The sequence below is a fragment of the Bufo gargarizans genome, chromosome 3 (assembly GCF_014858855.1).
Source record: "Bufo gargarizans isolate SCDJY-AF-19 chromosome 3, ASM1485885v1, whole genome shotgun sequence".
Taxonomy (NCBI): domain Eukaryota; kingdom Metazoa; phylum Chordata; class Amphibia; order Anura; family Bufonidae; genus Bufo; species Bufo gargarizans.
The window spans coordinates 342937809-342963944 of record NC_058082.1 but is presented as its reverse complement, the minus strand read 5'-3'; the positions used below and the strand labels follow the sequence as shown (position 1 = coordinate 342963944).

The window sequence follows — 26136 nt, the reverse complement described above, 5'->3', positions numbered from 1 at the left end:
GGTTCAGAGGAGGGCAACTAAAGTAATAACTGGAATGGGGCAACTACAGTACCCTGAAACATTATCAACATTAGGGTTACCGTATTTATCGCCCTATAAGACAAAAGGTTTTTGGGGAGGAAAATAAGAAAAAAATATTTTTTAACCAAAAGGTGTGCTGTGTGTTTGGTGGGTTTGGAACTAATGGTGATATGTGGATGGCACTATTACTGGGGATCTGTGGATGACTGACACTGTTATGGGAGGATCTGTGGATGACGGACACTGTTATGGGGGGGATCTGTGGATGACGGACACTGTTATGGGGGGATCTGTGAATGACGGACACTGTTATGGGGGAACTGTGGATGACGGACACTGTTATGGGGGGGATCTGTGGCTTGCACTGTTACAGGGGATCTGTGGCTTGCACTGTTACAGGGGGGGATCTGTGGCTGGCACTGTTACAGGGGGGGATCTGTGGCTGGCACTGTTACAGGGGGGATCTGTGGCTGGCCCTGTTACAGGGCGGGATCTGTGGATGGCACTGTTACAGGGGGGGATCTGTGGCTGGCACTGTTACAGGGGGGGATCTGTGGCTGGCACTGTTACAGGGGGGGATCTGTGGCTGGCACTGTTACAGGGGGGGATCTGTGGCTGGCACTGTTACAGGGGGGGATCTGTGGCTGGCACTGTTACAGGGGGGATCTGTGGCTGGCCCTGTTACAGGGGGGGATCTGTGGATGGCACTGTTACAGGGGGGGATCTGTGGATGGCACTGTTACAGGGGGGGATCTGTGGATGGCACTGTTACAGGGGGGATCTGTGGCTGGCACTGTTACAGGGGGGGATCTGTGGATGGCACTGTTACAGGGGGGGATCTGTGGATGGCACTGTTACAGGTGGGATCTGTGGATGGCACTGTTACAGGGGGGGGGGGGATCTGTGGATGGCACTGTTACAGGGGGGGATCTGTGGATGGCACTGTTATATATGTGCCATCCACAGACCCCCCAGCCCATAACAGTGCCATCCACAGACCCCCCAGCCCATAACAGTGCCATCCACAGACCCCCCAGCCCATAACTGTGCCATCCACAGATCCCCCCCCGCCGTTGCTCTAGTATACAAATATAAGATGTCATATTCAATTAATAGTTATTAAACATGCCCCCCTCACTCCTATTACTACCTTACATCCTAATCGCTTCTGTAGAATTCAGGCAGGCAGGCCGGTGGTCGGCGCGTCTCTCACTGACGTCACTTGCCTGCGCCGCCTGCTTCATTCATAAAGTAGGCGGCGCAGGCACGTGACAAGAGTTACGCTGCCGCCCGCCCGGCCTGCCTGAATTCTACAGAAGCGATTAGGATGTAAGGTAGTAATAGGAGTGAGGGGGGCATGTTTAATAACTATTAATTGAATATGACATCTTATATTAGTATACCGGAGCGGCGGGGCTATACTACACTGACTGCACCGCCCCGCCGCTATTGCCAGCCCCCAGATCCTCCTCCCAGTCCCTCCCTGAGTCCCCGCTCGCTCCTACATCGCAGCTTGCAATGTAAAACTGCAAGCATTCCCCCTATAAGACGCAGGGGCATTTCTCCCCATTTTGGGGGAAGAAAAAGTGCGTCTTATGGGGTGAAAAATACGGTATTCACTGTAGAAAAAAGACGACTGAGGGGAGATCTAATTACTATGTATAAATATATCAGGGGTCAGTACAGAGATCTCTCCCATCATCTATTTATCCCCAGGACGGTGACTGTGACGAGGGGACATCCTCTGCGTCTGGAGGAAAGAAGGTTTGTACACAAACATAGAAGAGGATTCTTTACGGTAAGAGCAGTGAGACTATGGAACTCTCTGCCTGAGGAGGTGGTGATGGTGAGCACAATAAAGGAGCACAAGAGGGGCCTGGATGTATTTCTGGAGTGTAATAATATTACAGGCTATAGCTACTAGAGAGGGGTCGTTGATCCAGGGACTTATTGCCTGATTGGAGTCAGGAAGGAATTTTTCCCTCCTTAGGCTCCATTCACACGTCCGCAACGTGTTTTGCGTATGCACGGAGCCGCGGATCCGCAAAACACGGAAAGCGGCAATGTGCGTTCCGCATTTTGCGGACCGCACATTGCTGGCACTAATAGAATATGCCTGTTCTTGTCCGCAATTGTGGACAAGAATAGGACATGTTCTATTTTTTTGCGGAACCGAAGTGCGGACCCAGAAGTGCGGATCCGCAATTCCGTGTCCGGGCAGCACATCGTGCTGTCCCATAGGAATGAATGGGTCCGCAATTCCGTGACGTGTGATTGCCGACGTGTGAATGGAGCCTTAAGTGGGGAAAATTGGCTTCTACCTTACAGTTTTTTTTTTGCCTTCCTCTGGATCAACTTGCAGGATAACAGGCCGAACTGGATGGACAAATGTCTTTTTTCGGCCTTATGTACTATGTTACTATGTAGCGAGCCCTTAAGGCGATTAAATATATAATTTAATCTTGTGCTGTTCTGGTATCTCGATCACGAATCCCCGCGTCCATGTTTCGGCCTAACAATACGCTACCGCGGGTTGGTTTCTCACCCTATATAATCCCGTTAGCGGACCGGGCTTATATCAAACGAGAAGCTGATGGCAGATTTCCCGGGCTGAGGAAGCGCTGTTTCACTGGGGCAGTGACCAGGCTCCCTCAGCTTGTTGCCTCACTGTGCCCGTGTGGACAGGAGTTGTCGGTGTAAACTGTGCTAAGCTGACCTTACCCGCTCCTCTGGGCGGGCGTAACATCACGTCTTGGTAACCAGTGACTATACCGTTTCTTGTGAGCTCGACGTAGTTGCCGTCAAGCGGGCACGAGGTGTGGTATCCCTCACACTGGGCATAATCTGTAAAGGAGCACAATTTGGGCATAACTACTGTGTGGTGGCATAAAGAGGGAATAATTACTGTGTGGGGGCATTCAGGGGACTGGGTGGGATTAGGTGTTTAGTTTTGTTTTGAGCGGAGTTAGAGGTATGGCCTAGTGCTTAAGGCTACTTTCACACTAGCGGCACGGACCTCCGGCAGGCTGTTCCGTCGGGTGAACAGCCTGCCGGATCCGTCCTGCCGCCAGTGACCGTGTGCCTCCGGACTGCTGCTCCGTCCCCATTGACTATAATGGCGGCGGGAGCGGTGTTCCGGCAAGGCACGGTGAGAGGCTGCCGGAATAAATGTTGGACATGTCGTAGTTTTATTCCGGCAGCCTCTCGCTGTGCCTCCGCCCCCATTATAGTCAATGGGGACGGTGCAGCACTCCGGAGGCACACGGTCACTAGCGGCAGGATGGATCCGGCAGGCTGTTCACCTGACGGAACAGCCGGCCGGAGGTCCGTGCCGCTAGTGTGAAAGTAGCCTTAGGCTTCTGCGTGGCCATGCAACAACTCCTGTGACATCATCTTCCTAATGAACATAAATTACAATGGGAAGTTATTCCTCACACGATTTTTTGGGGGAATGTATAATAATTAAGTAAAAAAAAAAAAAACATACAGTAGATATGAATATTATTAAGGTGAACACTAAATATTAATCGTTAACAGATATATGATTAGATGTCATGAATGATTTTCAATTAATATCTACACTTTGATCAAATTGTCATGATGAGGGAGAGAACCCGCGAACGCTGCTGAGGGGGAAAAAAAAACACTTTCCCTTTAAGAAAACGTACGAAACAACGCAAACATGGCGCCCTACAGGCTTCACGCTCCTCCCCTTTGCTGAACAGATGTTTCCCGACCTCCCGCTGGGCCCGGAGCAGGTCAGCCAATGAGCGACTCGGAATCTTTCCTCTTCTCAACCAATCAGCGAAGAGCAGGTCCACAGTCGTCACTGGGCGGTCTCCCTGACAAGAATTCTGCGCCATTTTGGCTTCGTTCTTTGCGAGGAGGTTGAACGGCCGGGGGGCTTATTCTCTGAGCTGTAGCCGGTAAGTGTCACTCCGGTTTTCGTTATTTTCAGGCATATTCCCGGATGTAAACGGCAGGACCCGTTATGGAAGACCCGCGGCTCTGGCAGCGGTTGTAGGCGGCCGTGTACTGCAAATGAATGGAGCTCTGAGGGGTGGAAGCATCTTTGTTAGGCACATCCTATGTGTTGCTGTCAGGGTGCATGTCTCCTCCTACTGGGCCTTCTACACCATGCAATACCTCATGTGTACATGACAGCAGTGGGAATGTGCTCTACTGATGGGACTACAAGTCCCAGCAGTCAGTGCAGAAGTCGTGGTGATTTTCTGCAATATCTTATGTTGTGTGATGGTGGGAGCCCCTGCAATGTACCCAGGTGCACTATAGCTGTACGATATGGCGGCATCGTGTTAGGTGGAGCGGGCGCCCCTTCTGGATCCTCCCCGGCCTCCTCCATAATGAGACTGCATTCAAACTACAGTGAAAAAAAATGGATACAAAAATACGATATGTTTTTTAAAAACCAGAACTTGAGCATGCGATGATTACACTGCCTGTCCCATAGACTGTGGGCAATTCACTACGTTCCTATGTGTGGTAGCCTCGGATTCTTCAGAGCAGGGATCAGCAACCTCCGGCACTCCAGCTGTTGTCAAACTACGACTCCCAGCATGCTCCATTAACTTCTCTGGGAGTCCTGAGAACAGCCAAGGAGCTGTGCATGCTGGGAGTTGTAGTTTCACCACAGCTGGAGTGCCGAAGGTTGCTGATCCCTGCTTTAGAGGGACTGAGGCTACCACAGCGAGTGAAGGGCTTCCCCGATCTCAGTGCTGGGAGGGAAGCCGTTTGGGCACCAGTAGCAGCTCAGTGCTCCGCGGGAAAAGCCATCGTGGGGTCACCGTTGACCAAGGCATCTGTGAGGATAAATGTGATCTTCAAAAAACCCGACTTCTGTCATACATGCAGGGAAGGGGTTAAATGAGCCCCACTCCTCTCCTTTTGCATTTGATTGACGGCTCCCCGCAGGCAGGCGGTACGTTTTTAAGTTTCTATGTCTCTGTTCATGACAGATTGATTTGACGTAGGAACTGGCAAAAAAATATAGCATAAAAATACAGCCCCTCTGCCAACTTCTTTGCTGTAGGAGCGGGTTACAGGGGTCCCCCGGAAGGGAAAGTAGTTCCACCATAAGTGACCTGCCCAGGAAACATGCAGATAGATCTCCCGGGCCGACCGCAGCTCCCCTCAACTGAACTGAGCGTTTATGATACGGTCAGCTCATATCTGAACTTAAAGGGGTCCTCTCAATTCAGGAAATAGATTGTATTATGAAGAGAGAGTCAATACAAGGCACTTACGAATGTATTGTGATTGTCCGTATTGCCTCCTTTGCTGGCTGGATTCATTTTTCCATCACATTATAAGCAGCTTGTTTCCGTGGTTACGACCACCCTGCAATTCATCAGTGGTGGTCATACTTGCACACTATAGGAAAATCCAGCCAGCAAAGGAGGCAATATGGACAATCACAATGCATTAGTAAGTACCTTGTATTAACTTCCTCTACATGATAAAGGCCATCTGCTGAAGTGACACAAGCCCTTTAAAGTTCTTCTGTTATTTCTCCCAGAAATATATGAACTGGACATTACCATGATCCTTGTGAATAGGGTGTATCCCTGTGATACTGCGCTGTCATGGCTGATATTGTTAGACTTTGCAGATACACCTCCTATTGACCAGGGGAATGGATTTATGTGCAGATTCCTGTTGCTTTAAAGGGGTTGTGTGAGATGATAAAATCAAGACATTGTGAGAAGAGGACAAAAGCACCAGTAGTCATGTGAGATTCCCCCTACTGCTACGACCATGACCTACCCCTCTGCCCACATGATAGCAGGAAAGAAGCACAAGACTGCAGAGGCCAGTGATTGGCTACAGAGGTTGCTTGGGTAGACGCACATGTCATCAGCGCAGCCAAGTAAACCTAGACTGATGGGGAGCATCAGTGCAGATGCTTTGGAGGTCCCCCACCGGTCTTTGTTTACAAGCTCCCAGAGGAGAGGTGAAGTGCCATACTGGCATGTGACTTCTATGCCCAGTCAGTGGCCTCTGCGGTCACCTGCCAGATTGCTGGCAGCTTATAAACAGGAGCCGCCGTACTGGCAGGGGATTGATAAGGAGAGTATTTTTTTCCCCATTTATTTTATAACATTTGCGGTTTGGTTTGATATGTGTCCGGAGAGGACCATTGTATATTTTAACCTACCAATATGTTTTGTATTTTAGAAACTGACCCGAAGATGCCAATGGACCGGTTCGAGCTCGGCTACGAGCCCAGGAAATTTAGGTACAGTCTCTGCTGAAGAATGTGATTAAAGGGGTTATCCAATCCCTATAATGACCCCACCAATGCCCGGGCCCCTCCTCCATAGTTTAACTTGGTTTGCCCCAGTTTTTACGTATTTTTATATATTTTTCACAGGGGCCGAGGAAATCGGGGCAGGGGGAACTTCATTGGTAGAGGCATGAAGGTTCAAGCGTCATTTGGAAGAGACAAGTTTGTGAATAAACCAATGAATGGCATTGTACCAATGAGGTAATATTATTTACCAGCCTCTCAGTAAGTGTTGATTCTGCACCTTAGAGCAGCATGCAGGCTTCGTTCACACGGGCAAAAGCTTCCGCTGATTCAGTGGACAACGGTGTTTTCCACTGTGTAATCCACATCAAAACAATATAAACATCTTCCCATTGTCGTCACTTGAAAAAGAAAAACCTTTACTATAGCTGATTTGAAACACTTGAGAAGTGACATGTTACTACTTTGAAGCAGATTTGATGGCAGTTTTCCATTGAAGTCAATAGGAAAGGGGTAAAATAGGAGAAAGAGAATAGGAGACGTATTTGGCGTAGTTTCCTACACCAAATAAGATTTTGTTACCGAGTGAACATAGCCTTAACCCCTTCCCGACCTATGACGTGTATACTCGTCATGGAGCACTGCTACTTAGTGCTCCATGACGAGTATAAACGTCATGGCATTAAACTGTCACCATGTCTGCAGACATGGTGACAGCGCTGAGTGCCGGCTGTTACACACAGCCAGGCACCCAGGGTCAATGCGATCGCTTCAAACCGCAGGTCAATTCAGACCTGCGGTTTGCAGCGCTTTATGTAGTTTCTGACCGCGGGGGATCAGAAACTTTAAAATTTCCAAAATAAAGTTTTTTTACCCCCCCCGAATGATATTATGGCGGTGGGAGATGCAGGGGGGGTGCTGCGGGAGGCGGGCGGTGCGGCAGGCGGGATCGCGATCCCCCGCTCGCCTCCCCTTCAATAATCGTTGGTGGTTAGTGGTTATACCAGGGTGTCAGCACATTGCTGACACTCTGGTATAAACGGCTGACATCGTTGATGCGGTGTCAGCCGTTTAACCCTTTCCGTACGGACCGCTGTATGGAAAAGGTTAACAGCGCAGGGAGCTCCCTCCCTCTCCGATCGGGGGGCTGCTGTGCCTTTGCAGCCCCCCGATGGGAGAGGGAGACAGCCCCCCCGACACCCCAGTCCTCACCCTTCCCCGTCTGCGCAGTTGTGACAGACGGGGAAGGTTCTCATGGCAACAGGATTCCTTCTCAGGCGTCCTGCTGTCCATGGTGCTGAACAGATCTGTGCTGAAGGCATAGATCTGTTCAGACAAACTGTAAGTAAAATACAGTACTGTATAGTATATTGTACTGTACTGTATTATACAGACATCAGACCCACTGGATCTTCAAGAACCAAGTGGGTCTGGGTCAAAAAAATGTAAAAAGTGAAAAAAGTAAAAGATAAAAAAAAAAACATTTATCACTGAATAAAAATGTAAAAATTAAAATACACTACACATATTAGGTATCGCCGCGTCCGTAACGACCTGATCTATAAAACAATCATGTTACTTTCCCCGCACGGTGAACGCCATAAAAATAAAAAAATAAAAGCTATGAGGAAATAGAAATTTTGCCCACCTTACTTCCCAAAAAAGATAATAAAAGTGATCAAAAAAGTCGCATGTACGCCAAAATAGTGCCAATCAAACCGTCACCTCATCCCGCAAAAAATGAGCCCCTACATGAGACAATCGCCTAAAAACTGAAAAAACTATGGCTTTCAGACTATGGAGACACCCAAAAAATTTTTTTTTCTTTGTTTCAAAAATGATATTATTGTATAAAACCTAGATAAATTAAAAAAAGGTAGACATATTAGGTATTGCCACGTCCGTAAGAACCTGCTCTATAAAAATACCACATGACCTAACCCCTCAGGTGAACACTGTAAAAAAAAAAAAAAAAAACTGTGTCAAAAAAGCAATTTTTTTTGTTACCTTACATCACAAAAAGTGTAATAGCAAGCGATCAAAAAGTCATATGCACCCCAAAATAGTACCAATCTAACCGTCATCTCATCCCGCAAAAATGATACCCAACCTGAGACAATCGCCTAAAAACTGAAAAAACTATGGCTCTCAGATTATGGAGACACTAAAACATGATTATTTTTTTTGTTTCAAAAATGATAATATTGTGTAAAACCTAGATAAATTAAAAAAAGGTAGACATATTAGGTATTGCCACGTCCGTAGGAACCTGCTCTATAACAATAGCACATGAACGTTGCAAATAATAAAAAATAAAAACAGTGCCAAAACAGCTATTTTTTGGGAAATTTTCCATTTTAATCCATTTTTTCCCGTAACAAAGCAAGGGTTAACAGCCAAATAAAACTCAATATTTATTGGCCTGATTCTGTAGTTTATATAAATGCCCCATATTTGGTCGTAAACTGCTGTATGGCCACACAGCAGGGTACAGAAGGAAAGGAGCGCCATATGGTTTTTGGAAGGCAGTTTTTGCTGGACTGATGCACCCCTAGAGTAGAAACTCCAAAAAGTGACCCCATTTTGGAAACTACACCCCTCAAGGTATTCAAAACAGATTTTACAAACTTTAACCCTTTAACCCCTTAGTGACCAAGCCTGTTTGGGCCTTAATGACCAAGCCAAATTTTGGAAATCTGACATGTGTCATTTTAGCTTAGAATAACTTTGTAACGGTTTTGCACATCAAAGTAATTCTGACATTGTTTTCTCGTCACATATTGTACTTTACTTAGGTGGTAAAATTCTACCGATAAAATATGCGTATCCTTATTAAAAAAGTGAAATTTTATGAAAATTTGTAAAAAACTGCACATTTTCCTATTTTCAACTGCAATATTTCATATACATACATAAATACTATTCAATATTTTTTTATCAGAAATTTATTTCCACATCTTTACTTTATTTTGGCTGCACTCACAAAAATTTTTACTTTTTATTTTTTTTATTTAGGAGACTTTACATTTTAACATAAATGTAAAAATTTTTTAAGTACATATTTTTTCCTGAAACAAGCCAAGTTTGCAGAGGTTTATAAGTGTCAGAATAATAGAAACCCCCCAAAAGTGAACCCATTTTAAAAACTAGGCCCCTTAACGTATTTATCTATGGGTGTAATGAGTTTTTTGACCCACTAGTTTTTTGTAGAAATTAATGCTAAGAAGGTGAAAAAAAATGTAATTTTCATTTTTTACACAAAAGTGTCAATTTAAAGACAGATTTTTTTCTACAGAGCACATGAAAATGAAGATGTACACTCCAAAATGTATCACCCCATTTCTCCTGTCTTCAGAAATACCCCCATTGTGGCCCTAATCTTATGTCTTGACAAACGGCAGGGCCCAAACATAAAGGAACACCCAGTTGTTTTCAGAACACAAAATTTGCTTGAAAATGGTTTAGGCCCCATTGCACACTTGTAATGGCGTTGAGCTGCCAAAACAATAGAAAACCCCCACAATGGACCCCATTTTGAAAACTAGACCCCCTAAGGTATTCATCTAGGGGTGTAGTGAGCATTTAGACCCCCTAGTTTTTTGTTGAAATTAATGCTAAGAAGGTGAAAAAAAATAAAAATAGCTCCACGAACCATCCCAAAGGGATCCCTCCCTCCCTGGAAAGCCCACAAACTAAACAGAAAATGACAATAAATTGAATTCCTGACCCCCCCCCCCCCCCCCCCTGTTCTTTTTGGTATTAAATAAAATTAATAATTTGCAACCGTATGGTACGTTTCAAAGCAGGGGTAATTACAGAGCCCTGGTTGTGATGGGCAGCTGGGGCAGTAAATCCGGGTGTCCCTCCTCCTTCCATGTTTGCTACACACCCGGCATCTTTTCTGTGGATACGTTTTGCTGGTAGTGGCAGGGACGGGGTGAGGGAAATGGCGTTCTAAAAGCCTTCGAACGTCCTCCGATTCGAAGGCTTGCCTAGGTGCGGGGGACTCAAACAGGAGACTCTCAATCACCTTCTCCTGGTACTCGAGGAAGTTAAGGTTTCCCTGGGACTTTTTGAATAAAATAAAACTATTATAGGTAGCAATCTGGATGAGGTAGATTGCTACCTTTTTATACCAGGCCCTGTTTTTTCGCTTCACCAGGTAGGGGTGAAGCGCTTGGTCCGAGAGGTCTACACCTCCCATAAATTTATTGTAGTCTGTCACACAGACCGGTTTGTGCTTGTCCGCCGTAGCCCCCCTCTCCCTAACTGTCACTGTGGTGTCTGCATGCAAGGTGGTCAGCATGTAGACATCCTTCCTGTCCTTCCACTTCACGGCAAGCAGCTGGTCACTTGCGAGGGCGAAGGATGTTCCTTTCTCCAAACGTTTGGAGACCAGCGGTTGTGGGTATCCAACTCTATTTTTGCGGACTGTCCCACAAGCCCCTGTGTTTGCAGCATGGAGGGATTTATAAAGGGGTATACTAGTGTAAAAATTATCGGTGTACACGTGGTACCCTTTGTGCAGGAATGGTGCCAATAAATCCCACACAATTTTTCCCGATGTGCCAATATTTTCGGGGCAGCCTGGGGGGTTAAGTTGGGAGTCTCTGCCCTCATAAATAGACAGGCCACAGGTGTAGCCGGTTGTGCTCTCGCACACCTTATACAACTTTACCCCATATCTGGCACGCTTGGAAGGAATATATTGACGGAAGGAAAGGCGGCCTTTAAAACTAAAAAGGGACTCGTCAACTGATAATTTTTTCTCAGGGGTATATAATTTCAAAAATAAATCTGTAAGGAGGGAAATAAGGGGTCTCAATTTATTTAGGCGGTCGAAGGCTGGGTCAGTTCTGGGGGGGACTTGGGAATTGTCTGAAAAATGCATGAACCGCATTATGACTTCATAGCGGTTACGGGACATAACTGCTGCAAACACAGGGGTTGAGTGGACAGTACTCGCAGCCCAATAGGATCGGACAGAGGGTTTTTTTTACAATGCCCATGTCCAGGGTAAGCCCCAAAAATTTTTTATTTCAGGGACACTTGTGGGGGTCCACCGTCTTACATAAATAGACGTGGGCTTTTGTACAGCAAACTGTGTGGCGTACAAATTAGTTTGCTGCACAATTAACTCCAGGACTTTATCATCTACAAATAAATGAAAAAAATCATAAGGGGTAAAATTGCCGACATCCACATTAATTTGGGGAGTGGGTAAAAATTGGGGTACTTGGGGGGAAAATGAAGTGGCAGGAACCCACGTAGCAGAAGGGACGGGACCGCTGGGTGGAGAATGAGGGGAGGTGGTGACTTCTACCACCATAGGGCTATGGGGTCTGGGGATGGAATCAGAGTCCCCGCTATCTGAAAATATTTCCGCCTCTGAAGCGGTGCCAGATTCAGAGTGGTCAGAGCAGAGAAATTCGTATGCCTGCTCCGCACTTAATCTCCGAGCCATTTTTTTTTTTTCTGTACAGCTCAGAAAAATTCAAATAACTGACCGTCCCTAAAAATGACTGACACCCACCGACTGACGGAGTGACACCCACCGACTGACGGAGTGACACCCACCGACTGACGGAGTGACACCCACCGACTGACGGAGTGACACCCACCGACTGACGGAGTGACACCCACCGACTGACGGAGTGACACCCACCGACTGACGGAGTGACACCCACCGACTGACGGAGTGACACCCACCGACTGACGGAGTGACACCCACCGACTGACGGAGTGACACCCACCGACTGACGGAGTGACACCCACGACTGACGGAGTGACACCCACCGACTGACGGAGTGACACCCACCGACTGACGGAGTGACACCCACCGACTCACTGACTGACACCCACTGACCGCCAGTAACAGACGAACAGGGTCCCTAATAAAGATAAATGACTGTAACTAATAGACGTCTAATGACGGACGCCTAATCACGGACATCCACTGACCGCCAGTTACTGACGGACAGTTTATAATTTGATTTTTTTTCTTTTTTTTTTCACAGTATGTAATCACAGAGCCAGGACAGAAGTCTGATCTCTCTCTCCTCACAGAACAACTGCGCTGAGGGGAGAGAGAAGCACAGCCCCTGTCCTGGCCATGTTTTGTAAATATAATGGATGTGATCTCCATGATAGGTTTATCATGGAGACCACATGATCAGGGACCATTATTATTGGTCCCTGATGGTTACTGTGCTGAAGGCAGATCTTCAGCACAGTAACCAGTGCGCATGTCTGTGCCATTTTTTTTTTTTTTATTAGATGGGGGGGGGGGGGGGGGGCCCTAATAACTTTATTAAAATATATCTAAGGACCCTATTGCCCCGATCGGGGTGCTGGGGGACCCGATCGGGGTGCTGGGGACCCGATCGGGGCATAACTTGAACTTGAGAGAGACCTTACAGTAAGCGGCGGCGGCCGGCTTTCAGTCTGCGCATGCGCCGGCCGCCGCCGCCATCTTCCTTGAGGGTAAGGGGGGTGGGGGGGGTGAGGATCGGGACCCAGCTTAGGGATAGAAGTGCTGGGGGACCCGATCCTAGCACCGGAGACTTTCTCCCTCCTCTCTCACATGAGAGGAGGGAGAAAGTTTTAGTTCAGGCTTCATTTTCGGTGATCGCCGTGATAAAGTGTATCACGGCGATCACGTGATCAGAGACCGCTTGTCACGGTCTCTGATCACTGCCCCGAGCCCTCAGCTACCTCCGGTAGCTGCGGGCACGGAGCTACTACGCTTGATTTTAGCGTTAACTCGGGCTGAAGTGCCGCCGTAAAAAGGCGGCGCTCCAGCCCAAGGCCCCTTAGTGACCGCCGTAAAAACACGTATGGGTGGTCACTAAGGGGTTAAGTGTTCCACAAGAGTTAGTGGCAAATGGAGATGAAATTTCAGAATTTCTATTTTTTGTTACTTTGCCTCACAAAAAGTGTAATATAGAGCAACCAAAAATCATATATACCCTAAAATAGTACCAACAAAACTGCCACCTTATCCCATAGTTTCCAAAATGGGGTCACTCTTTTGGAGTTTCTAACCTAGGGGTGCATCAGGGGGGCTTCAAATGGGACATAGTGCCCAAAAAAACTGTCTAGCAAAATCTGCCTTCCAAAAACCGTATGGCATCCCTTTCCTTCTGCGCCCTGCCGTGTGCCCGTACAGCAGTTTGCGACCACATATGGGGTGTTTCTGTAAACTACAGAATCAGGGCCATAAATAATGAGTTTTGTTTGGCTGTTAACCTTTGCTTTGTAACTGGAAAAAAAAATAGTAAAATGGAAAATTTGCCCAAAAATTTAAATTCTGAAATTTCATCTCTATTTGCCAATAACTCTTGTGGAACACCTAAAGGGTTAACAAAGTTTGAATACCTTGAGGTTTTGAATACCTTGAGGGGTGTAGTTTCTTAGATGGGGTCACTTTTATGGAGTTTCTACTCTAGGGGTGCATCAGGGGGGCTTCAAATGGGACATGGTGTCAAAAAAACAGTCCAGCAAAACCTGCCTTCCAAAAACCATACTGCGCACCTTTCACTCTACGCCCTGCTGTGTGTCCGTACAGTAGTTTACGGCCACATATGGGGTGTTTCTGTAAACGGCAGAGTCAGGGCAATAAAGATACAGTCTTGTTTGGCTGTTAACCCTTGCTTTGTTAGTGGAAAAAATGGGTTAACCACCTCCGGACCGCCTAACGCACATGTGCGTTCCGGAGGTGGCAGGCTGGCGCACAGTCACGCATATATGCGTCATCTCGCGATACGCGAGATTTCCTGTGAACGCGCGCACACAGGCGCGCGCGCTCACAGGAACGGAAGGTAAGCGAGTGGATCTCCAGCATGCCAGCGGCGATCCGAATTTTTTAACCCCTAACAGGTATATTAGACGCTGTTTTCATAACAGCGTCTAATATACCTCCTACCTGGTCCTCTGGTGGTCCCTTTTGTTAGGATCGACCACCAGAGGACTCAGGTAGGTCAGTACAGTCGCACCAAACACCACACTACACTACACCCCCCCCCCCCCCCCGTCACTTATTAACCCCTTATAAACCCCTGATCACCCATGATCACCCCATATAAACTCCCTGATCACCCCCCTGTCATTGATCACCCCCCTCCGTTCAGACGTCCGTATGATTTTTACGGATCCACGGATACATGGATCGGATCCGCAAAACGCATACGGACGTCTAAATGGAGCCTTACAGGGGGGTGATCAATGACAGGCGGGTGATCACCCATATACACTCCCTGATCACCCCCTGTCATTGATCACCCCCCTGTCATTGATCACCCCCCTGTAAGGCTCCATTCAGACGTCCGCATGATTTTTATGGATACATGGATCGGATCCGCAAAACACATGCGGACGTCTGAATGGAGCCTTACAGGGGGTGATCAATGACAGGCGGGTGATCACCCATATACACTCCCTGATCACCCCCCTGTAAGGCTCCATTCAGACGTCCGCATGTCTTTTGTGGATCCGATCCATGTATCCATGGATCTGTAAAAAATCATGCGGATGTCTGAATGGAGCCTTACAGGGGGGGTGATCAGTGACAGGGGGGTGATCACCCTGATCACCCCCTGTCATTGATCACCCCCCTGTAAGGCTCCATTCAGACGTCCGCATGTCTTTTGTGGATCCGATCCATGGATCCGTAAAAAATCATGCGGATGTCTGAATGGAGCCTTACAGGGGGGGTGATCAGTGACAGGGGGGTGATCACCCTGATCACCCCCTGTCATTGATAACCCCCCTGTAAGGCTCCATTCAGACGTCCGCATGTCTTTTGTGGATCCGATCCATGTATCCATGGATCCGTAAAAAATCATGCGGATGTCTGAATGGAGCCTTACAGGGGGGGTGATCAGTGACAGGGGGGTGATCACCCCCTGTCATTGATAACCCCCCTGTAAGGCTCCATTCAGACGTCCGCATGTCTTTTGTGGATCCGATCCATGTATCCATGGATCCGTAAAAAATCATGCGGATGTCTGAATGGAGCCTTACAGGGGGGGTGATCAGTGACAGGGGGGTGATCACCCTGATCACCCCCTGTCATTGATCACCCCCCTGTAAGGCTCCATTCAGACGTCCGCATGATTTTTATGGATACATGGATCGGATCCGCAAAACACATGCGGACGTCTGAATGGAGCCTTACAGGGGGTGATCAATGACAGGCGGGTGATCACCCATATACACTCCCTGATCACCCCCCTGTAAGGCTCCATTCAGACGTCCGCATGTCTTTTGTGGATCCGATCCATGTATCCATGGATCTGTAAAAAATCATGCGGATGTCTGAATGGAGCCTTACAGGGGGGGTGATCAGTGACAGGGGGGTGATCACCCTGATCACCCCCTGTCATTGATAACCCCCCTGTAAGGCTCCATTCAGACGTCCGCATGTCTTTTGTGGATCCGATCCATGTATCCATGGATCCGTAAAAAATCATGCGGATGTCTGAATGGAGCCTTACAGGGGGGGTGATCAGTGACAGGGGGGTGATCACCCTGATCACCCCCTGTCATTGATAACCCCCCTGTAAGGCTCCATTCAGACGTCCGCATGTCTTTTGTGGATCCGATCCATGTATCCATGGATCCGTAAAAAATCATGCGGATGTCTGAATGGAGCCTTACAGGGGGGGTGATCAGTGACAGGGGGGTGATCACCCTGATCACCCCCTGTCATTGATAACCCCCCTGTAAGGCTCCATTCAGACGTCCGCATGTGTTTTGCGGATCCGATCCATGGATCCGTAAAAATTATACGGACGTCTGAATGGAGCCTTACCAGGGGCGTGATCAATGACAGGGGGGTGATCCGGGAGTCTATATGGGTGATCACCCCCCCTGTCATTGATCACCCCCCCCTGTAAGGCTCCATTCAGACATTTTTTTTGGCACAAGTTAGCGGAAATTTTTTGTTTGTTTTTGTTTTTGTTTTTTCTTAGTAAGTCTCATATTCTACTAACTTGTGTCAAAAAATAAAATCTCACATGAACTCACCATACCCCTCACGGAATCCAAATGCGTAAACATTTTTAGACATTTATATTCCAGACTTCTTCTCACGCTTTAGGGCCCCTAAAAAGCCAGGGCAGTATAAATACCCCACATGTGACCCCATTTCGGAAAGAAGACACCCCAAGGTATTCCGTGAGGGGCATATTGAGTCCATGAAAGATTGAAATTTTTGTCCTAAGTTAGCGGAAAGTGAGACTTTGTGAGAAAAAAACCAAAAAAATCAATTTCCGCTAACTTATGCAAAAAATAAAAAATTTCTAGGAACTCGCCAGGCCCCTCATTGAATACCTTGGGGTGTCTTCTTTCCAAAGTGGGGTCACATGTGGGGTATTTATACTGCCCTGGCTTTTTAGGGGCCCGAAAGTGTGAGAAGAAGTCTGGGATCCAAATGTCTAAAAATGCCCTCCTAAAAGGAATTTGGGCACCTTTGCGCATCTAGGCTGCAAAAAAGTGTCACACATCTGGTATCGCCGTACTCAGGAGAAGTTGGGGAATGTGTTTTGGGGTGTCATTTTACATATACCCATGCTGGGTGAGAAAAATATCTTGGTCAAATGCCAACTTTGTATAAAAAAATAGAAAAAGTTGTCTTTTGCCAAGATATTTCTCTCACCCAGCATGGGTATATGTAAAATGACACCCCAAAACACATTCCCCAACTTCTCCTGAGTACGGCGATACCAGATGTGTCACACTTTTTTGCTGCCAAGGTGGGCAAAGGGGCGCATATTCCAAAGTGCACCTTTCGGATTTCACCGGCCATTTTTTACAGATTTTGATTGCAAGGTACTTCTTACACATTTGGGCCCCTAAATTGCCAGGGCAGTATAACTACCCCACAAGTGACCCCATTTTGGAAAGAAGACACCCCAAGGTATTCCGTGAGGGGCACGGCGAGTTCCTAGAATTTTTTATTTTTTGTCACAAGTTAGCGGAAAATGATGATTTTTCTTTTTTTTTCTTTTTTCCTTACAAAGTCTCATATTCCACTAACTTGCGACAAAAAAAAAAAAATTCTAGGAACGCGCCATGCCCCTCACAGAATACCTTGGGGTGTCTTCTTTCCAAAATGGGGTCACTTGTGGCGTAGTTATACTGCCCTGGCAATTTAGGGGCCCAAATGTGTGAGAAGAACTTTGCAATCAAAATGTGTAAAAAATGGCCTGCAAAATCTGAAAGGTGCACTTTGGAATATGCGCCCCTTTGCCCACCTTGGCAGCAAAAAAGTGTGACACATCTGGTATCGCCGTACTCAGGAGAAGTTGGGGAATGTGTTTTAGGGTGTCATTTTACATATACCCATGCTGGATGAGAGAAATATCTTGGCAAAAGACAACTTTTCCCATTTTTTTATACAAAGTTGGCATTTGACCAAGATATTTTTCTCACCCAGCATGGGTATATGTAAAATGACACCCCAAAGCACATTCCCCAACTTCTCCTGAGTACGGCGATACCAGATGTGTGACACTTTTTTGCTGCCAAGGTGGGCAAAGGGGCACATATTCCAAAGTGCACCTTTTGGATTTCACCGGTCATTTTTTACACATTTTGATTGCAAAGTTCTTCTCACACATTTGGGCCCCTAAATTGCCAGGGCAGTATAACTACGCCACAAGTGACCCCATTTTGGAAAGAAGACACCCCAAGGTATTCCGTGAGGGGCATGGCGAGTTCCTAGAATTTTTTATTTTTTGTTGCAAGTTAGTGGAATATGAGACTTTGTAAGAAAAAAAGAAAAAATCATCATCATTTTCCGCTAACTTGTGACAAAAAATAAAAAGTTCTATGAACTCACTATGCCCATCAGCGAATACCTTAGGGTGTCTACTTTCCGAAATGGGGTCATTTGTGGGGGTTTTCTACTGTTTGGGCATTGTAGAACCTCAGGAATCATGACAGGTGCTCAGAAAGTCAGAGCTGTTTCAAAAAGCGGAAATTCACATTTTTGTACCATAGTTTGTAAATGCTATAACTTTTAACCAAACCATTTTTTTTTTGCCCAAACATTTTTTTTTTTATCAGACATGTAGAACAATAAATTTGGCGAAAAATTTATATATGGATTTCGTTTTTTTTGCAAAATTTTACAGCTAAAAGTGAAAAATTTCATTTTTTTGCAAAAAAATCGTTACATTTTGATTAATAACAAAAAAAGGAAAAATGTCAGCAGCAATAAAATACCACCAAATGAAAGCTCCATTAGTGAGAAGAAAAGGAGGTAAAATTCATTTGGGTGGTAAGTTGCATGACCGAGCAATAAACGGTGAAAGGAGTGTAGTGCCGAAGTGTAAAAAAAGCTCTGGTCATGAAGGGGGTTTCACCTAGCGGGGCTGAAGTGGTTAAAATGGAAAATTAGGCAAAAAAATGAAATTCTCAAATTTCATCCCAATTTGCCAATAACTCTTGTGCAACACCTAAAGGGTTAACTGAGTTTGTAAAATCAGTTTTGAATACCTTGAGGGGTGTAGTTTATAGAATGGGGTCATTTTTGGGTGGTTTCAATTATGTAAGCCTCACAAAGTGACTTCAGACCTGAACTGGTCCTTAAAAAATGGGTTTTGGAAATTTTCAGAAAATTTTTGGGGGTATTACTATGTATTACAGGAGTAGAGAAACTGAAACTTTTAAATTTGCTAATTTTTCCAAATTTTGGGTAAATTAGGTATTTTTTGGTGCAAAAAAAATATTTTTTTTGACTTCATTTTACCAGTGTCATGAAGTACAATATGGGACGAAAAAACAATCTCAGAACGGCCTGGATAAGTAAAAGCGTTTTAAAGTTATTCACACATAAACTGACACTGGTCAGATTTGCAAAAAATAGCCTGGTCCTTAAGGTGAAAAATGGCTTGGTCCTGAAAGGGTTAAAGGGGTTGCCCGAGCACTGCCATCTACTCATTGTTTACCTGCTCTCCGTCACAACCGCAGCAATGAGCAGGTGTAATTACATCTCGGCCATCCCATTCACTTCTATGGATGGCCCTGTAATACTCACTTGAACAGGCAGGAGCCGTCCCATAGAAGTGAATAGGATGGCTGCGAAGTACTTATACCTGCTCATCCCTTCGATTGCAACAGTAAGCAGATAAACACGCACGAGCGCTGCTTTCTCTTCAAACAGGTGATCGGGGGTGGTGGTAGTCGGACCCCCGTCGATCTGATATTAATGACCATTCCTGAGGATAGGTCATTAATATAAGTGAAGGCTACATTCACAAAACAGTAAAAAAACGTCTGTTTAAAAAAATTACTGTTTATCTATTTTTAACTAAGTTTTTTTCACTGATGCCTTTCTGAGAAACAGATGTTAACGGTCCCATAATTGTGTGGGGGCTGTCGGTCAGTGGAAACGGAAAGATAGAACATAACATCCGTTATTCACTAGCCGTAAAAAAATAAAATAAAAATGCATTGTGAATGACCATTGTTCTTAAAACTGACGTGTGACCAAAAAAAAGTCGTAAAGTCGAAAAGAGTCGTAACTTTTTTATTTTTCTGTTCACATGGCTGTATGAGGGCTTGTTTTTTGTGGGACAAGTTGTACATTCTGATGACGCTGAACCTGGACATACCCACAATTTCACCCAGGCAGCCCCCCGTTATGAGCATTGGAGCATTTCATGCTCCGATGCTCTCCTTTGTCCTGCGCAATTCAGGCATGGAGTTCCGGTGACATACCGGGCTTTCCAAAACTGCCAGGGCAGCGCTAAAGACTGCCCATCAGCGCCGGTGAACACTGCTGGGTGGAAGCCTCTACCCAGCAGTGTGTTATAAGCAAAAAAAAAAAAAACATTGCCCTGTGTGATACATTGCAGGGCAAGGGAGAGGGCATCAGAGCATTGAATACTCCAATGCTAACATCATGGGGCCTGCCGGGGTGAAAATGTGGGTATGTCTGGGTTAAACTCTGAACCCGGACAACCTCTTTAATATTGCATACAATGTAGAGGGAAACTTGAAAAAAATTCCAATTATGGTGGAATTGGGGGGGGGGGGGGGCAACTAAATCCACCATTGTTTTGGGGCATTTCGGTTCTGTTTATACAGTGTTCCCCAATGTGGTAAAAGTCACCTTTTAACTCTACTCGGCTATCTCTGGTGCTTTCATAAAAATGAATGGAGCAGCGGCCCGTGGCGGAGCTCCACAGGGTATGGGGCCCCCGTTTTCGTGACCAGTGCAGGTCCCAGCTGTAGGAACCCCACCCATCTAATAGTTATTAACTTTTCCTAAATGGAATACCCCTCAATTTTCGTAGGACGATTTGTATTTTGTATTGATAACATTTTCAAGTGTGTGAATTTTTGATCACTTTTTATGAGATGAGATGAAGAGACCGAAAAAAAGTGAATCAGCCTTTTTTCCATTACAGCATTCAGGGTACGGGGTAAATGTGTGTGTGTGTATATATTTTATTAATCAAACAATATTTTCCATACAAATACATATCCAAATCATTATTACTTTATTAGTTTTTAACCCAACCTCATAATACCCTCCCTACCCTCTGCGGTGCGTGGGATAAATGTATATTTGAATAATTGTAGCATTTTGGGATGTGACAATGCAAATTATTTTTTATTTTTATAGACTACAATGATTTAAGGCTAGTTTCATATCTGGCAGGCTCTTCCAGCAGGGAACAGCCTGCCGGATCTCTCTGCATTCCAGCATTGCCGACAGCTTTGCCATCCGGCCCCATTAACTATAAAACTAGCCTAATATTGCATCCTATGGAAGACTCGGTGCACTCCTATCAAGCCCTAGGCCCGATAGGAACTTCACTGTAGCAGGCTTTGGAGCCTTCATAAGGCCCAAGGCTGCCATAGCAAGAGAAAGGCACCCTTGATCTCAGCACTGGGAACAAAAGACCACTCAGGTGCCGTGGTTGCAATTGACCACAGCATCTGATGGGTTAAGTGTCCTGCTCAGCTCCTGTGCGGGTGCCAATCTTTAAAGCCCCAACTTGCGCTGAACATGTACAGCGCAAGTCCTTAAGAGGTTAATTGTGGAGTCTATGCGTAAATCCTGAGAATCAGTTGGCCGGCAGTGCATGTGAACAGGATATTTTAGGTCTTCTCTCATACCAGAAAAAATCCATACTGGATAATAAACATGCCACAGATTGTAAATCCACAACATGGACTCTTGGAGAATGCTAAATGTGTCTTTATGTGTGCACGCCTTATACTCTGTGTTCATGTGTTTTCTAGACGTGGTATTGGGAGAATGCATCCGTACATGGACCCTCGAGGACGTGGAGGTATGAGAGGACGACCTCCAGGATTTATGCCACCACCACCACTTCCTCCAAGGGAAATGGGAGAACCCTTTCCACCACCACTCCCTCCACCACCACCTCCCCTCGCTCCTCTAAGGTTTTTTTCTTTGCATAATTCAATGTATTAACCTTATCTTTATGGCTAATAATGGGCAGTAATGAAGTTTATAATGTGTGTGTTTTTAGTTTTTTATTATTATTACTATTATTTTTTTTTTTTACGTGAAGGCGTGGACACCCACCACCACCTGGACTGATGGGGTTTAGAGGCATGCCACCTCCTCCCCGTGGTAGAGGTATGTTGCCGCCACCACCACCAAGAGGAAACTTTTCTCAACTAAGAGGGTAAGACCACTTAATATTTGTTCCCATATTAAAGTTTTATTACCATATTATATAAATTAAGAAGCTACTAAGGATATATTGGCCTTTATTGTAGAGGCGTAGCTTTAGATTAAAAACCGTCTAGGTGCCATGTTACTCCTGCATGCAGTACTTTATATAGTTATGTATATATAAATAGTATACACATTTTTTTTAATCATTAGCTTTATTTTTTTTTATATTTAAACCAGTTTCCCATATAGCAAACACTTGTGATTTTATCCTTCCACACAGCTTTCCCAATGGACGCGGTGCTGCAGCACATCCTCCGCCACCTGGCCGGGGCCAGAGATGGCCCGGACCGCCAGGTGGCAGACGCTTTTAAAGAGACACACTGTTTACAATCCATAGCAGTTTTTATGTGGCCGGAGAGTGAAATTTTTTTGGTCCTTTTATTGCCAAATGAGTTGTTTTTTTTTTTTGTCTTTTTTTTTTTTAGTTTGAGTTTGAGTTTTGAAAGGAATGTTTTCCAGCAGCCCTCATGCATTTAGCGGCATATAAAAAAAAAAAAAAAAAAATGCCAGACCGCATCACATAAGACAAATGATCTTTCTCTTTGGACATTTTATCAAACACGTATTCCGTAATAAAACGCGTGGACATTTGGCTGTTGCACAGCGGGAAAGAACTTACAAGATGGGTCAAGCGTTAACCTTAATTATAATTCTAAGTATCGGACTTGTGTGCAACGTCCTCAGTGTTTTACCTGTGTATTATAAGCACTCTATACCAATCTAGCAGAATCTGCTGTCGTACATATTTGTAACGCTAAGTGTTAAAGTTTTGGGGAGGGGAGAAAATTGTGAACACTAAGAAGCAGAAATGTTGTGTAGTAGAATACAAAAGCCGACCTCCTAGTAACCTATAGGAACGCTTGACCTGCTGTGAAGGCTGCGTACTTGGCATAATTGTAATCTGTACCATTTTCAAGTGGCTACGTAATGCACCTGTTTATTTCTCTGCATTACTTGCAACATTTGAAGAAGCAAAAATTTGTAAAAACAATCCATTTAACATTAAGATTTGTATGCTTTTGTAAAACTTTAACAAGACTGTATTCTGCATCTAAAGGTGTTTTATAATGTGAGCAAAATCTATCATTTAACAAGTATTACTGTTCATAAATGTAATTCACTTTAGCATTACTGTAAAAATGGAGCTACAACGGCATATTGTACGCACTGAATTGGGGAGCCCCCCCCCCCCTTCCCTCTACTATTCTGCTGAGGGCTGAATTGAAACAAAAAGGGGGTGATTCATCCTGAGGCACTGTAATATTCCCAAGCCAACGTGCAAAACATTGAGCACCTTAGTTTATAAATATCCTTGAATCGGTTTCTTGCTCACACACAAGGAAACTGTTGTATTATTATTTTTTTTTTTAATATTTTAACAGAATTGTTGCATTTCTTTAGTTCTGAAGTTAAGCTATGGTTTACATTGTAACACTAAGCTAAATGTATACTCCTGCCTCGACAGTATTTATTCTAAATGTTTAATACATTTTCTTTTTCGTGTCTCAATTTTTTTTTTCCCCCATCGAAATACAAATGTACAATATTAGCAAGGCTTAGTTTTTTGCTGATGGAAGGTGTGTCTATAAAGCGTGTTGCAAATTTGTCTCCTACACCGCTAAAAGGAAAAAAAAAAAAGATTTGACCGCATACCTATCCATATATACAAGCACCTCCTTGGCTGTGCAAGCATATATGAAGATGTGGTATGTCTCACTTATTCTAGACATATAGCCAGAATGATATGACACAAGGGATTACTTAAACCTCGCAGTTTACCCCAGACTTTGCAGAAGCAGCTGATGTCAAGAGAATGTAGTTATATTCATGGAGAAAACATCAAACAAATGTCCATCTATTCAATACAATTGCAGTAAAACAGAGCTCCAGTGAATGGAAGGCGGTGCAGCAGCGCTGCTCAGATAGATCTACACCTTCAGCTTGCCTCGGGTCTGCGCTGCAGCATGCAGAGTACGGATCCTTTATTCTTTCTATGGATCCGTACCTGGCATGCTGTAAATGTAGAGCAGTGCAGCTCACTCTGATAAGTGCGGCTGCACCTTACGTGCTTTGCGTGAAGGTTCATATACCTTTTAATCCGTACAAAAAAACGTTGGAACTAAAACTGACCTGGTGTGAAAAAGTAGACTTTCATTTTAGGATTGCTGTCAAATAGGCTGCATGTGAAGAGTGATTCAGCTTATGAAGGGGATGCCAGGCTGCAGTGATGATGTGTAGAACAGAGAAGTTTGTACAATGACAAGACAAGGGGGAAGATTCAGCAAAAATATTGCAAAGTAAAGCTGTTGCCCATAGGAGCCAGTCAGATTCCATCTTGGGGCTTTTGGAAATTGAAAGCATCAACTGGATCCTGATGGACAACTGCTCTGCTTTTCTTTTTTTTTTTTTTTTATAAATCCCCCTATATGCTTGAGAATGGGTTTTCCATTATATTATAGTCACACCGGTGTGCAAATATATAAGACCATATCTAAATAATGTTACTGAACTGAAAGAATGATGCTATTGTTGTCGTCCTTTGAAGCACATAGAAGATGGCACGCAGACCATTGAAGATCGAGCCTTTTTTAAGGTGAGAGTGATTCTGATTTGTTTTCTTCTGTGTCCTCGTCCTCTGGTGTTTCTTTAGCAGGTAAGGTTTCAAGTGCAAAGCCATGCTGCCATCTGGAAATCACGCTGCCTCTCTAAGCTGCTGCCTTGTGTGCTCATAGCTTAGGGAAAACCTTCACTTCTTAAAATAGGAATAACCTTTATGTTAAAGTCCCTTTTAAAATTCTGTGCAGTCAGATTGACCGGGTCACAGTAAAATTTCTCTATAGCTCAACATCTTGAGGTGCTGGACGAATAGAGGCACAAACTAGACTGTTTAAAGGGGTCAGCCACAAAAAGATATTTGAGTTATCCTTAGGATAGGTTATCAGTAGGGATGAGTGAAAGATTGGGTACCACCTGTAACCGAAACAGAGTTCGGTAAAAGTTTTTTTGCAGTAGAAATTAATTTCTGAAGTTATTACCCGAAGTCTCGCAAGACTTTGCGAAGTAATAACTTTGGCTCATCGGAGCCAATACATTCTAATGCTGTACGGAGTGAGCTCCGTACAGTATTCAAACAAAGTTTTGTGTGAATCGACTTCGGATGTTTCATCCAAAGTCTTTTCGCTCATCCCTAGTTATCAGAATTATATCTGCGGGACCTCCGCCAATCAGCTGTTAAAGAGTCCTTGAGCGCTGCAGCCCCTTCCTAGGCCAGTGACATTACTGTGCATTGGTCACATGGCCTATTTGCAGCTCAAACCTATTCAAGTCAATGGGGCTGAGCTGCAGTACCAAGCACTGCCTCTATAAGGTGTACGGCGCTGCCCTCAAAATGGTGCAGGGAGCCTGCATTGCTGACCGGAGCTTCAGCATGTTTCCTCTCCCACCAGGACAGTTGTGCAAGCCTCTATATGGACACTATAGGTGGTCAATGTTATTGCAGTTTACACTAACTTACTACTGGACAAAGATGTTGGGGTTCACATACATGGCTATAGCCAGCAATGGTTAAACAAGTACAATACTCTAAGAAAATGGACATTAAGAACTTCAGACAGTAATTTCTATAAGGCTACATGCACACGACTGTATGTGTTTTGCGGTCCGCAAAAAAAAAATGACATCCATATGCAATCTGCTTTTTTTTTTTTTTGCGGATCTATTGTAACCATGCCTAAAACTGACAAGAATAGGACATGTTCTATTTATTTATTTTTGCGGGGCTATGGAACGGACATACTGATGCGGACATTGAAATGAATGGGTCCACGCCCTTTCCACAAAAAAAAACGGACACGGAAACAATTTGTGTGCATGTAGCCTAAAGCGAATGTATGGCTTAAATTTTCACCATTTTAACTAACAGTATTGCACCACAGAAGATTGAAAACACATTCCAAACATACCCCTGCGTACTTTTGGGGTCATTTATCAAACTGGCGTAAAGTAGAACTGGCTTAGTTGCCTATAGCAACCAATCTGATTCCACCTTTCATTTTCCAAAGGGGCTGTCAATAATGAAAGGTGGAATCAGATTGGTTGCTATGGGCAACTAAGCCAGTTCTAC

At 44.9% G+C, this 26136-nt stretch overlaps 1 protein-coding gene across 2 annotated transcripts; it reads left to right on the top strand.

The window, feature by feature from the left end:
* The first annotated feature begins 3853 nt into the window (after positions 1-3853).
* LOC122931915 (neural Wiskott-Aldrich syndrome protein-like) lies at positions 3854-25691 on the top strand. Of its 2 annotated transcripts, none has more exons than XM_044285997.1 (6): positions 3854-3947; positions 6217-6277; positions 6413-6526; positions 21548-21712; positions 21844-21960; positions 24559-25691. In XM_044285997.1, the coding sequence occupies exons 2-6, from the start codon at positions 6231-6233 to the stop codon at positions 24563-24565; spliced, it is 450 nt and encodes a 149-aa protein (XP_044141932.1). In that variant the 5' UTR covers positions 3854-3947; positions 6217-6230; the 3' UTR covers positions 24566-25691. The 2 variants fall into 2 exon arrangements, with proteins under 2 accessions (XP_044141932.1, XP_044141931.1); XM_044285996.1 differs by having other exon boundaries at positions 22234-25691.
* Positions 25692-26136: the final 445 nt, after the last annotated feature.